Genomic DNA, 14,035 nt, shown 5'->3' on the forward strand with positions numbered 1-14,035 from the left:
TGCAAGAATATTTGTGAAAGTATTTATCACTTAATCAACATTGATGTCTTTAAACATTTGTCTGGTCTGTAAGAAGAGATTAAAACTGAGTCGAATCTTGATTGCTATATCTTGATTCCGCAATTTATTAATGGAATTAACCGCATCGATTATGCTCAGTTTTCACTCTGCGCGAACATCTCGCATATCAATAACTCATAGTGGCTTGACTTATCGCCCGTTGCGTTCGGTTTATTTGTGACTAAACGGCGCTTTTATTGTTGAAGCGCGCGCATAAAGACGACGGATGGGACGTGTTTTTGAATTATGTACCCAATATGCGTCGTGCATGCGATGCCAGCACTCGAGTCATATTATGATGCGTTTTATTTATAAAATGCACAGCACGATTTCCATTTGCATCGATAACACAAGCCAAGCGTCGGCATAGGTTTGCATGCGCCTAGTTCGTAATAAGTGTGTGTGGCCCACAGATTTCCGATGCGCGCTCTAGGTCGTCATCTCATCCGCGAATAAGAAATAGAAATATGTTTTGTTGTAGAATGAATTACTTACTTACATACATTCTATTTGAATTATTCTTTTGCAACGCATGTCAAAAAGATTGTTGCATTGGGAAGCATATGTCACACATTCATGTAAACGTTGCTAGGGTAACGGTAAACAAAGTTAATTAATCGTTAATTCGTTCTTATATAATAAATCTCGTCCAATTAAGTAACTAATATTAAAATACAATGATTTGTAATCATTTTAAACTTACGCTTGGCTCAAGATTAAAGACCTGTCTTGACATCAGCATTTAGGTGGCAAACACGCGTCATTATGATAGGAGGGCCACGTTGACGACGACGCTACTTTTACATGCATTGCATTCGGGCTTGGCGGAGGCGACAGTCAACTAAACCCCCAGGGCGCACCCTGGCATTATTTCGCTTTTGCGCGTCGCGATGCTGGGATGATGCGCAGGGGGGCTGGCTGGAGGGCAAGATTGATATTGTAATCTGCTTAGTAAAAATTGCCCTGGATCGTCGTGTGTACATATTATCATACTATTATGGGACGCGTCACGGAATGATATATTGTTCGAAAACTGCACACAGCCCCGAACTACTAGACCGGAAATTTATTCTCAGCGATGGTACGTGGCCCGCAAAAATTTCTCAGACTCTATGACAAAACTAAAAAGACAACTTATACATAAAGCAGTAATATTATACTGTTATTTACAAATTATTGTTATGTGGACAAGAGTAAAATTCTAGGATAAGAGCGGAAACATTCTGAGCTTGATGTGATGCTGAAAATTTGCGGCACCGGTACGTGGCGCCCCCTGTGTACATCATACCAAACTAGGCAGAGTTATCAATATAGCCACTTGGATTTAATCTGTTAGTGTTAAATTTTCGCTTAAAAATAACTTCAGTATATTATTTATCAAATTTAATATAAGACAATATTTTATTAACAATACTAGCAATGTTGATTTGTAATATGATGATGCAGTGAATTGTAGATATTGCTTTTTGAATGAAGGGTGCTTGCATTCAGTAATTCGAGAAACTTGACATTTAACTTTGGCGCTTAGCGATTTTTTGCACCCGACATTGCCTTGTCGCTAAAGGGCACCGACTAAATTACGTCGAATGTTGTGGAAACACGGAAATGTTATGCCCTCATGCACAAGAAAGAATATACATTGTACATTGTGCGCACAAAATAATTTTAGTTGAATGGAGTGAAAAATTAAAAATATGTGAAAAGAAAATTTGTTTTTTGAGATGTCTATTAATAAAGCTTAAAGAATTGTCTTGCACTTCACTATGCAAATTTTGCATATCAGAATAGGGGAAGTAAAACCGGGATGATGACATACAAATGAAAAAGCTTTCTACCTCAACACAACAACAGCAGTTACATCTCCAGAGACCAAACAAATTTATTTCGTGATGTTGAGTAATTACAATCTCAAGAGATTTTTTTTTCATGTCGTTGAATAGTTTAAAAAAATCAATGATCAAATTACTCTACTAATGCAAATATTTAAATGTTTGATACATTACTATGATTATTTTTATTTGCTGTTTTGATCATTCGCTTTGTGTCAATACTCAATTCAATGTTGAAGTAATAAAGTCATTTTCATTATCATATTGACACGCATTATACTGCTTGAAAAGTATGCGATGCGCATTTTTCCTTCTCGAAGGCTAACGAAAACAATAATAATATGAATCGAACCCAATCTAACCGCGCGCGCACACACACACGTTCGAATGTATGCAATAATGGAAATGATGGAATCGACAGTGAAATGGAAAATAATATAATATCTGAAAGGAACGCAATGAAACGATGACAGTACGCAGGGACAAAGCGCATAAAGCGAAATGTAATGAAAAGGGCACACATAACATCAGGGTGCCGTTGGTACATTAAAGGCACCTCGTTGATAACAGGGTGTATTCAAGCAACACACCTCTTCATCAAATAATGGGATCACATGGATTAAATTCTATAGAAATATTAATTGTAATATTATATTATTCCTTGGATATATTTTTAATTTTTTTTGCTTGCATATTTGATTATTTGTTTTTGGATAGGAAATATTTTGAAACCCTCGGTTGATTGCCTGGTTGGGCCATTCTACCCGTCCATACTGTCCATTCGCGTCCGTCAATATAGTTGTCGTGCTACAATATATGCGCAATCAAGCGTATCTGGCACTCGTTGCGTTTCTCTCATCCGCACTCTTTGCACTCACTGGTCACTCATTGACAATTGACACACATGCGAATTCTGGATAAACAAATAAAGTTATAAAGTAATGGACTTCTGATAATACGATAGGTACTGGTTCTTGTTATAAAAATCTAATTTTAAAGGTTAATAAATGAATAACAATAAACGTATTAATTTGATCATTTAAATTATCATAATTTATAAAATTATTACAAATGAATATGTCGGGATATATAATACCGGCTAATTTGCAAATCAATTTTCATAACTTGTCATGTTATCTACCGTTTTCATTTCCTCGACTTCTTGGAATTATTTATGGGAAAATGTTTATATTAGCATATAACATAATGTTTTCGAGCATATTCTGTATTGATGTTGTTTGTGAAATGCAGTAACTATGGATAAATGCGCATCAACTAGCACACGATGAATTTTTCCATAGAAAAGCGATTTGCTGTTTTACTTCCACCATTGCATCTACTTTTAAAGGTAGGCATATGTTGTTGGCACTTCACACAAAGCAATAACATGCGATGACGAGCATCGTGTTTTAATAGTCATCGTTATGTCGTTACTTGTACATCTTCCAAATCAATGAATACTGGATGACCTTATTCTCCTGTTTAGTTTGATAATAACTTAAAAATAAAATATTTTTAACATTTTTTGAGTTTGCATTTTTTTGTCTTTATGTGTTTATTTTTAATAAATATACATATTATAATGTTTTGGGACATACTGTACCAGTAGATATATAGAGTGGTTCAAATCGATTTGTAATCGAACGAATGTAACTTCTTATAACTTTTGAAGAATCGGTTTCGGGCTTTTTATACCCACTGCTGGTGCACCTAGGTTTGCCTATTCATTATTTCTGCTTTCTCATAGTCGCAGCAGGTTTCCACTTAAGCAAAAGAAAAAACCAACGAAGACCTAAGACTATAGCGTAAATAAACGTACATTTTTTTGTTCCCCTTTGGTCTAAATTCTAAATCGAACGCTACATAACGGAAATCATTTTCGAAATCAATTCGAAACTATAATGGAAACGTTTAGATGCGCATTAAGACGCAAAATTACATTCGTGTTGACACAATGCTGAACTCCTCCTACACTGCCCACAATATCCGGGTTAACTTTTTTCTAATTTGCTGAGTAAAAACACCAGTTCCAGAAAAACCTTAAGGAAGTGGTCAATTGTCTCATTGCTCGAAGGAATCGAATTTTGTGAATGAAGCAATTCATTCATTCCCACTATATCTATATAGATTCTCGAACAAGTCGAGTCCAACGTGTATGGTAGGTATCGATGACAATCCATACTCACAGGTATCGGTTACGGAACGAACTCATTACGATTACACAAGCATATCACAAACGTAAACACGTAATAAGAATCAGTATGGCGAGATGCAAGTGTGTGTATCATATAACAATCTCGCTTCTTTGACATGGGAGTCCTCCTGTGGGCATGGACACACGTTTTTGTTTTTATCTAAGTGAAACATGCAGGTATTCAAAAATGAATATCAACATCAGCGATCAGCTGGACTGGCCTTGTATGGAACTACCTATATATTATTTTAGCAATGTCATATTTTATCAAGCAAATCAAATTTTCAAAATTCAAAATTCAAAATTTCAAAAATTAAAAAAAGAAAGATTTGTGTAAATTATTGAATAAACAAATGAAATAACTACGCATTGTGCGACACAAAATGTTATAATATTTGAATTGTGGCTTGTACTGTGAACATAGATCAGGAATGAAGAAGAAAATGGAAGTTTGCAGTTTGTAGGATTATGACGGGGGCGAGGGTGCATTGCAGTGGGAAGGATAATAGCGAAGCAGCGAAGAAAGCTGCCGCCACGCTATAAGTAAGACGAGGGGTTTGGGCGCGGGCTCAACCGAACGCTTTTCACTGGAATTGCCAAATAAATTAGTATCATTTCTCAGGCAGATTTATCGCCGTCATTTCGCCGCTTTTTTCTTCGCTGCTCAAAACCGCCGCGGTAGGTTTTTATTTCCTCCTGTCGCTGTACGACAAGGTTAATAACATAAGCTAAAAAAGAACAGAACAACTTCACTAAATAAACGTGGTCAAAAATTAACTTAGCTAAGTACTAACAACCCACTTACCAAGCAAAAATTTTTGCGGTATTAATGAAATATAAGCAACATAATGATATGAGAAACATGGACAGGAACAAAAGCTGTATCAATTTATCAAATTTTCTCACTGTTTATTTTTCATCTAAGAATTTGACATAAATCACCATCTATCCATCTATCCGCAGCGCGCACTCTAAAACCAACATTATATCATTTGTAACTCTTCTTCCTGGATATGTAGGTGTACTGTGTATAGTGTATATTATAGGCTTGTGCGGAATGTGGATGTAAATGCGAATTGAGTATATTAGAAAAAGAACACGTCTTTTTTGCCGGGAATATGAATATTAGGCGACTCGTGCGACGACAGCCAGCAGTACATTGAATATACGAATGAGCATGTATTATGCGATATGTGGTTTTATCCTTTGTGAAGATCAAAGCGTGATGCCATCCACTTTGGCTACATATGCATACATTTACTCGAAAATTTCCCTAATACGCGCTCCTGTCGTCTCTGTTGCTTGATGTCTTTATTTCTCTTGTGGCCTTTTGCTTTTCTCGGCCGGGAAATTATTATTATTCATATAGATGCGTAGCTCTATGGAGTGAAGCTTTTTGGAGGGTAATGCCAAACATAAGTGTGCGATATGCGGTGAATTTGTATACACAAATGGAAAATCGTCCTTGTTTTAAATAATTCAAATATACCTGATATATATTTCAGTATATCAATTCAATTCTTAGATTTTTAGGTTATGTTAAAAAAATAATTAAAAATACGCACAATTTTGATAAATATTTTTGTTTTGTCGTAGTATCAGTAGGTATTATTCGTTTTGGTTCTATTAAAAAAATGTGGATTGCGTGATTCATTTGTTGATAAGGCTGGGGATCAAAGCGAAGTGGTTGTTAATGCCGGCGGTTGATGCGTCGGCGGTTCCGACCGCTTTGGCAATTAGGCGAAAAATCGCATTAGGAAGCGTTCCGCCGCCGTTCGCCGCCTATCTCGGCGGTGTGCAACTGCGCGCGGAGCGCAAGCGTCATTTTCATAACGAGCCAACCACCAATCCACACCAGCGCGCTGCTCGGGGTGGGCATTTCAAAAACAGGGGGTGCACTTTGGCCGAACGCACATGCGCGCTAATTCTCAATTATACCCGTGCGCCGAGATCGAGCTTCACCGACAGCCGGCATTCCACTGTGCACCACGTCGAATGCCGGAATGTAGAAATAGTGAAAATGAACATCCAGCATCCCGAAAATCAAATATTATGAACCATAACTTTAATTTTTGGATTAAAAATTAAATTTTTATATAAAAATCTGAATTTTATTTAAATTTATTTGAATATTAAAAAATGTAATAATGAATCAATAATTCCATCTATATTTAGATTTTTAAAACAAAAATACTAAGTTTTCCAAAGTTTTCCAAACACTTTTTCATCCTCCCTTATGCTAACAGTTAGCCTTATCTGAGAAAAGTTGTTCATACAATTTCATGCAATTTCATACCCTATTCCCTCTCTATTCTTATTTGCATGATGTGCTCCTCTGCTCACACGTATAGGTATATCGGAGCTTTCGCGAGTGTGTGCCGTAAAGCGGGTTGACTTTCCAAACCGCCGTGACAATTCCTCGGCCGTGACTCCGCCCCGCAAGAATAGCACACGCACACACACATGCACACGCCGTTGGGGGCACGACGGGCGAAACGGCGGGCAGACGTGAGCGAAATCACCCAGCCAGCGCATCGCATCGCATCGCGACGAACCCCCGAGCGCGTTTACGCGTGTCACTAGTCCGGCGTCCGAGCTGCCACTCGACGCGTCGCGACGCCTATCTCATCGCGCCCGCCGCGTTGCGACTACCTGCAAAATCACTGCAATCTCAGTACGCGCAAACATCCGAAACGAATCTAGTCATAAACCAGTACAAAGGCAACAATCACAACTTAAAATCTTCATAATTAAAAATAATGTGCATCCAAAACCTACAATTATAAACAAACGAAAATGCAGCGGTGACATTTAAAAATTCAAATTTGAAAAATATAAACTTTACTTTAGACAGAATTTCAGGACAAAAAATATTATTAAACAGTGATTTTAACACGTGTGGGATTAAATGTGTACTTTTATGTGATTCAAACGGACAATTAATTCTCTAATTAAGAACAAAAGTGTCATTATCAATGAATTATAATTTATGGCAATTTATTCTTATTAATTTGTGTTATTTCGTGTGGAAACAAAGATAGTTAAGTGCGAAAACATTTATTCATTGGCGGCGGCGGCGAATCCTGGAAACCGCGAGTTTGGCGACGCTACTATCATTGAGGCCATCGGGTGCGGCCATGGACCTCTCAACTGCATACCGCTACAATCAAAATATGATGGAATATTACACTTGTAAGAAAATTATGAATATTTCACATATTGATACAACCGAATTTGATCATAATGTTGATATAATGAAGAGAGTGTCAGTAGGAAGTAAACAAAGATAAAAATTCATCGATAACATATTATTAATTAATCCAACGGGAACCACTCGATAAACTACCTAAAACGAACGCAAATCGTTGTAGGTAATCATTGTGATAATGATAGCAAAATATATTGAAACATGTGCGATGCTTTCCGTCGGAACACATATTTATTTACAAAAATTTTCAATTGTACCAAAATGCTTTTTACACCAAAATAAATATATTTTAGCACATTAATAGCTACATAAAAATTAATCACATAAAATCCAACTTAAACTAAAAAAATATTAATGTGTTGATTAATAAATGATTAGAGATCTAATAGGTGGTGAAGTGCAAACACGCACACCACTCGTATGCCACCCCTTTGTAACATAAGTAGCCGGTACTTGAACACTTGTTGTTTGGATGTTTATCTGTTCTTATCGGCTTACATGCTAAGCTTTATTACATGCGTGTAATTTGAAGCATACAGCACTAAAGCTTTAAGCTCACTGAGCGGCACAACCAAGGGGCAAATGGAATATATATTGCTGTGATGGGTCCAAGTGATAAGATCATTGATAAGATGTGAGATTTGGTGACGAAAACGTGACATACGGCAATTCAATGAAACGACTATTTAAGCATTTGATATATGAATGGAGAGAAGCACCAATATAAAATTATTAGCATGTCATATAATTTCTTTACTCTCGGCTATAATTTAGAAGTAAATTAGTTTAATGCAATCGATATTAGTCTGTTTGGATAGATGTGTGTGGCTTAATCAAGGTGCAATCAGCAATTGTGTATCAATAGCAGGCAAAAGAAAAGCACCAACAGCGTTTGTGTCATCACACATTTCGAACAACATTTGTAGGCTATAGCGTTATTAATGCACTCACATGTTGTTATTAACATTTCGTAATATCATTAAAAAGTCAGAAAACGGCGCTCTGATACAAAAAAGCCGAGCACATCTTAAATCTTATTATTCTCATTACCTCATTACGCATAATACCTATAAACGCACGCAGTAACACGAGGCTACCTAAATTAGCTTTTCCTATCACTTCTTTAACCTACTTTAGTTTTATTTTAGCTAGGCGCGTTTTAGTTGTTTAGAAACGTGCGTAATTGTAATTTAAGAACTGGTCATCTAAAATAAATTATTGCGGGAAATGGAACTACAATTAAAAAAACATCTTACGCATTATACGTTTATGTGCGTTTATCTATATGTTATGTTAACATGCATCTACATTAATAATAACGAAGACAAACTAAATTTTAATTATTTTTTTTTTCGCTGGTCATGTTGCGACATACAACTGTACTATAGCCTCCAATTGGAACAAAAGTTTTAATTCTAGTTGTTCTTGTTGAAGAAGCGTTTAATATTATGTCCGGAGATAAGAACGGTTTTCATGCGCAAAGAGATATCAGACCACCCTGTTTACGAGCGGCGACACGCTGTGTTCTATCGTGCACTTAACAAATAACCGCCGCCATGAAACAATTCATCCTCATCTGGGACATCGGGCAGCGGGCATTTAACCATCATGCTGCATCTTCGATATTCCGCCGGCTTCGTGTGCCAGTGCGGATTCCCTCGTGGACGTGAGGCGAACGCGAAGATGAAGAGGGAAGGCGAATCTTAGCTTTAAACTAAATAGCCGAGCGGTGCCGGCAATAGTTTCGTTAATCTATAGTTAGCCACCAATTAGTTGTGTAGATGTAAGTAAGGATGAGGCACAACGAGTAGTGGAGTTAACTAACTGCTACGGAACTTGGTAGACAGTGCATCCCTTTGTGCTTGTAGACATTACAAGGAAGGGCAATTCTTGTAATTTCAATAAATTTAACTATCGCAACGCACATGTGTGAAAGATGATATTATGGTATTAATAGTAGCAACACTAATTTTACACTTCCACACCATAGGTACAAATTTTTGATCTTGGTATGAGCATTTTAAAAACAGAAGAAAAAAGAAAAAAATCAAAATTTTGAATAAAAATTTAATTGTATTATTTTGATATTGGTAATGATAATGGTAATTATATTTGACGGATGAGAATATAAAATCATGAATGCAATAACATAAAAAGTGCATTATTGACCCATTTTTATATTTACCTTTTGAATACACTATTATTGGATGAATGTTTCATCTCTTTTGTGCACTGCGGTTTTTATCACATTGTCGAATCGAACTTGAACTTGACAACGCGTGCACAGCAAATATTATGGTCGGAAGTGCATTGTGTGTTTTCATACGATTACTTTTCATCGTAGGTGGTATGAGACCCAGAGGGTTGAAACACTACGAAAAAAGCAAGAGAGTCATACGCCACGTGTCGTTATGATCTAGACACGTGGACGACATGTGCCGATAGACGACGTTAGAAGTCATTTTTTAATTCGCTAATGTTTCTATATCAGACATTAACTAAAATAGTTGCGCGCAGATTAAAACCAGCGATCCGAATGCATTAAAAAGCAATAAATAAAGTCAGCGGGACGATTTAATAAAATATTATCAATTGCAATTACGCATCGCATAAATCCGCTGGAGATAAACTCGTAATTTACGGAATAATACAAGGTGTACTTACGCCGGCGTCGCTTTCATAAATCTTGATTTTGCTTTGCATGCCGTGAGCCACTTTTATGAACGCTGGACTTGATAATGCATTTTTTGTTCTTTGCATGCTTGTACCGCGAGTTACATGTAAAAATGTTAATTTTTCAATTATGCAGAATTTGCCCAATATTTTCTCTGAAGAGGTTAGTATGCCTCCAAGCAATGTTAATAATACAGAAAAATGAACGCACGTCTATTATTAATATTACCTACTAGCTAACGGTCGAGAAAAACTTGAGTGTAATTGAATAATATATGCAAAAACGATATAAATCAATATTAATATACTCACATTGCAAGCTTCGGGTGCAGTCAATTACAAACCAGTACTAATTACTGCATCTTAAGTCAAATTACTTGATTTATTGACGTTTGATTTCTCTTATACTCTAAAAATATTTCTAAAATTTATTTTAGATAGCGAAGTATGCAAGTATACATTGATACAATCCGCGTATTTTAAATTTTGTATTTTGCGTATTACCATTTTAAATTGATTAATTTAATTGCACTTGACTTGATCTCGTGAAACAAAAAGTATAATGGCAAAACCCAAATCAATTTTAAAAGTGTTAATTTTTATCTTTTTAGACGTAAATCATGTCAAATCCTTTATTTTACACGTAAAATCAAAAATATACAATTTTATATTAATTGTGCAATTAAAGAGTGACTCACCAAATTGCTTTAGCAAATTGATTTCCTTTGAATTGCCGCTGGAATTCCACACCTGTAATCACGACGCACAGCGCCTTTAGTTTTAGCCATTCTAATGCATAATATAAATTAATGTAAGCGTTTTATTGCCTGCTATATTTGGCGTTAATATTTTCGCCGCCGAGGTAAATAACTAGCTAGCACAATGTGCAGGATTAAGGAGCAGTAAACTCACCGACTCACATCGCAGTAATTACTCTGCGGCGAAAAAGAATCGCATAGTGATTGATATTGCGCTGTTTGCTTATTGCCGCATTAAAAATGTCTCCGGCAATTAATTACATTCGAGTAAAATTACATTTAAATATCTAATCGGCAATTGCGGCATGTTTGGTAACAAGAGGCTCGAAACTACATTCCGTTCAATATGCACATAACTTGATTATACATATTTTCAGCCACAACATGAAAATTACATTAAAATATTTTTAATCATGTACAAAGTGACTAATTACTTTCAAAATGTAAATTTTGTTTTCTAATCCACTTGGTTTTTTTTTTTAATTGTGAACCTTTTATTTTCTTTTGTATCCCATTTCTTTTGTTGTGTGAATGTTGTGTGTTTTTTCGGTTCTAAACTTTTTTTGTAATGGTAATGTTTAATGAATCAGTGGACAGATCCTTACATGCTGTGTGCTTCCTTCGTGTTTCAGGTCATGGTGGCGTAAATCAATTAGGCGGGGTGTTTGTGAACGGGCGACCGCTGCCCGACGTGGTGCGCCAGCGGATCGTCGAGCTGGCGCACAACGGGGTCAGACCGTGCGACATTTCCCGTCAGTTGAGGGTGTCGCACGGATGCGTTTCCAAAATTTTATCAAGGTAAGCAAAGTTGAAATATTTATTACTTAAAATTTGCCACAACTGAATTAACGAAACATTTTAACGCCAAAAATTGCCTTGTGTAATGTAATTATAAGACGCAATGGAATCTAAAAAAGAACTCGCAACGCGTGGATTCATAGAAAAGCCCCTTATTCCGTTTCACGCTGAGCGGAAAGCGCGCCGCACATTCAACTAACACGATCATACGACCTGCTGATAATGTTTTCCCGTTCTTTCTCCATCTTCCCTTTTTCCTTTGGCCGTTTTTTTCGGCTGCACTTATTTTTGGTTCCCATTCCACTTGTCTAGATTTTCCCCGCTGGTGGTGTAGTGTGGAGTGCATGTAGTACACAGCTCCGGCTACCACTGGAATGCTCGCCACCCTGTTGGCACCCGGCGGCAGCTTGCCGAATTTCCGTCCACAGAAAAAAAGAAATGCGCATAAAAAGAAAAACCATCACTGCGAGCGGAACGTACATGCTGTTACGCACATTATTTTATATGACCGAAAAGACCGCATGCGGCTATTATTACATTTATCATATTTTTTCTCGACGAGTTCCGGCCGCACGCCGGCTTTTCGCTTTTCACTTTTTTCGCCAACTTCACTAAACTGCGCACTAACTCTCTTTCGTTCCCATTCAGGCGCGTTCGTACTTTGAATTCAGTGAAACCGACCTCTATTTTTCTTTGTCTGCACACGCTGCCATTCTACTGCAATTGCATTCAATACGAACGAGAAATTTTCATCACAAACAAAATCATATTTTACAAAATCTTCAAAATATTTCTAGTTTTTTCTATACCAAGAATAGAAAATTGCATTTTTCTCAAAAACACTATATTTAAGCCATCCGTAAAATAGTAAATGATACATTATTTGATATTGGCATAGGTTAAGCCGATTTTCCCGGCAAAATAGGTGAAAAATGCACAAAAAAATTTACCAACAATCTAATTATATATTTTGGAAATTTCTGAACCATTTAATTTTAATTTGGATTTAAACACTTTAATACTTCATTATATTACAATTTTTTATGCCCAATAATAAAAAAGATAGATTTCCACTTTGAAACATCCAAAAATATATTGTTTGTGGAATAAGCTCGTAAAATTAATTCTGACACAAGTCATCCCATGAGATGACAGTATAACAGAGAGCAGCGTATATAAAGTACTGCCATAAGTGTATAAGTACATCAAGAGATCCCTTTGTGTGCACTTTCGGTTCTGGCGGAGGTGCGCGGCACACACAGAGGGTTGAATAACTCGATTAAAGCGGCGTAATGTGATTCTGGTTGCTTGTTTATACCGTGCGGCAACACATTAGCCAATATATTCCAATATGTGTATGCCGCACATCCAAGAACCAACCCTTAATATAGGATCAACTAGCACGATCCGGCAAAATGCGTGGCTGTGACAAATTCACAATATAAATTTTGCATACTGCCTAAAGTCATACAAAATATCAAAATAAGTTATTTATTACTTGTATAAATAATAGATTTTATCAAATTTTTGAAAAACGAAAAAAAATTTGTGATTGCTTGACAAGTCGAATATTTTTGGTATTTTGTGCTATGAGCATATAGAATACTCCCTTTATGGCATTGCTGTGTCGGCTGTAATTGAATTATTGTTTATTAGCGAGTTGATGCGGTGCAGGGGCGCACGCGTACACCAAGGGGTTGATTCCAGCCGCACGCCCTCCCATCTCTCATTTCTTTATCGCGTCGCGGCCGGTCATGGGGACGATATTACTATGCTGATTATGATGGATTTTGATACCGGCGGGCGGTGGGATTTGTTTGAACGTTTGAGCGTTGATGTGTTTTCCCTGTGCGCGCGTCGATGATGATAATTGGCTTTTCGGAAGCTGCGTGCGGTTGCCGGCTTTTAATACGACCGCATTTTAATCAACTTCGCAACCTCCATCAACGCGAAACACACTTGAATGCCATCAATAATACATCAGATTGAAAGCTTTGATATTCGCCCGCTGGGGAGTACGCGTACGCGGTTGGTTAATTATTTATTAACTGCACACGAAACTATAAAGGGATTTTTTTCTATTTTAACGTGAAAATCAAAAGAAAAAGCATCTAATTAGAAAGACATAGTTACGACACGATAAATCAATTCGAAATCGGCGTATATATCTCCCAAAGTCATTATTCACAATTATTCATGGAGCGTCTTTGTGCAGCGCATCGCGGACATTGTAGACGCAGTTAAACATGTCTCGTAATTAATAAATGCTGCTGCGACGGTCGCGGATTTCATTATCTTCATCTTTTTGCGTTTTTCTATTTTTGTCGGCACAGCGCGCAGCGCCGATTGTGTGGATAAAAAGATAAGAAACGCGCGCGCGCACAAGGAAAATGAGTAACCGAACACCGACTGATTTATATTTCGTTTGCGCATTATTCATGTAACAATAACTCAAATATAGATGAAACCTTGCTGCGCAAGTCGGCGAGGAGTGTACGCGAGCGAAAGAAAAGTT

General features: G+C 36.9%; 1 protein-coding gene across 6 annotated transcripts in view; it reads left to right on the forward strand.

Annotated features, from left to right (window-relative positions):
• sv (paired box protein shaven) overlaps positions 1 to 14,035 on the forward strand; it is a 71,479-nt gene that overhangs the window by 39,817 nt on the left and 17,627 nt on the right. For all 6 annotated transcript variants that reach the window (XM_065305411.1, XM_065305413.1, XM_065305409.1 and 3 more), the window contains one exon: positions 11,355 to 11,520. In XM_065305411.1, the coding sequence (XP_065161483.1) occupies positions 11,355 to 11,520 (166 nt within the window). The remainder of the gene's footprint in view (positions 1 to 11,354; positions 11,521 to 14,035) is intronic.

Source organism: Atheta coriaria, unplaced genomic scaffold (genome assembly GCF_025399875.1).
Source record: "Atheta coriaria isolate IRGN ID8LTWV9N9 unplaced genomic scaffold, Caltech_Dcor_3.1 hic_scaffold_6_pilon, whole genome shotgun sequence".
Lineage (NCBI taxonomy): Eukaryota > Metazoa > Arthropoda > Insecta > Coleoptera > Staphylinidae > Dalotia > Dalotia coriaria.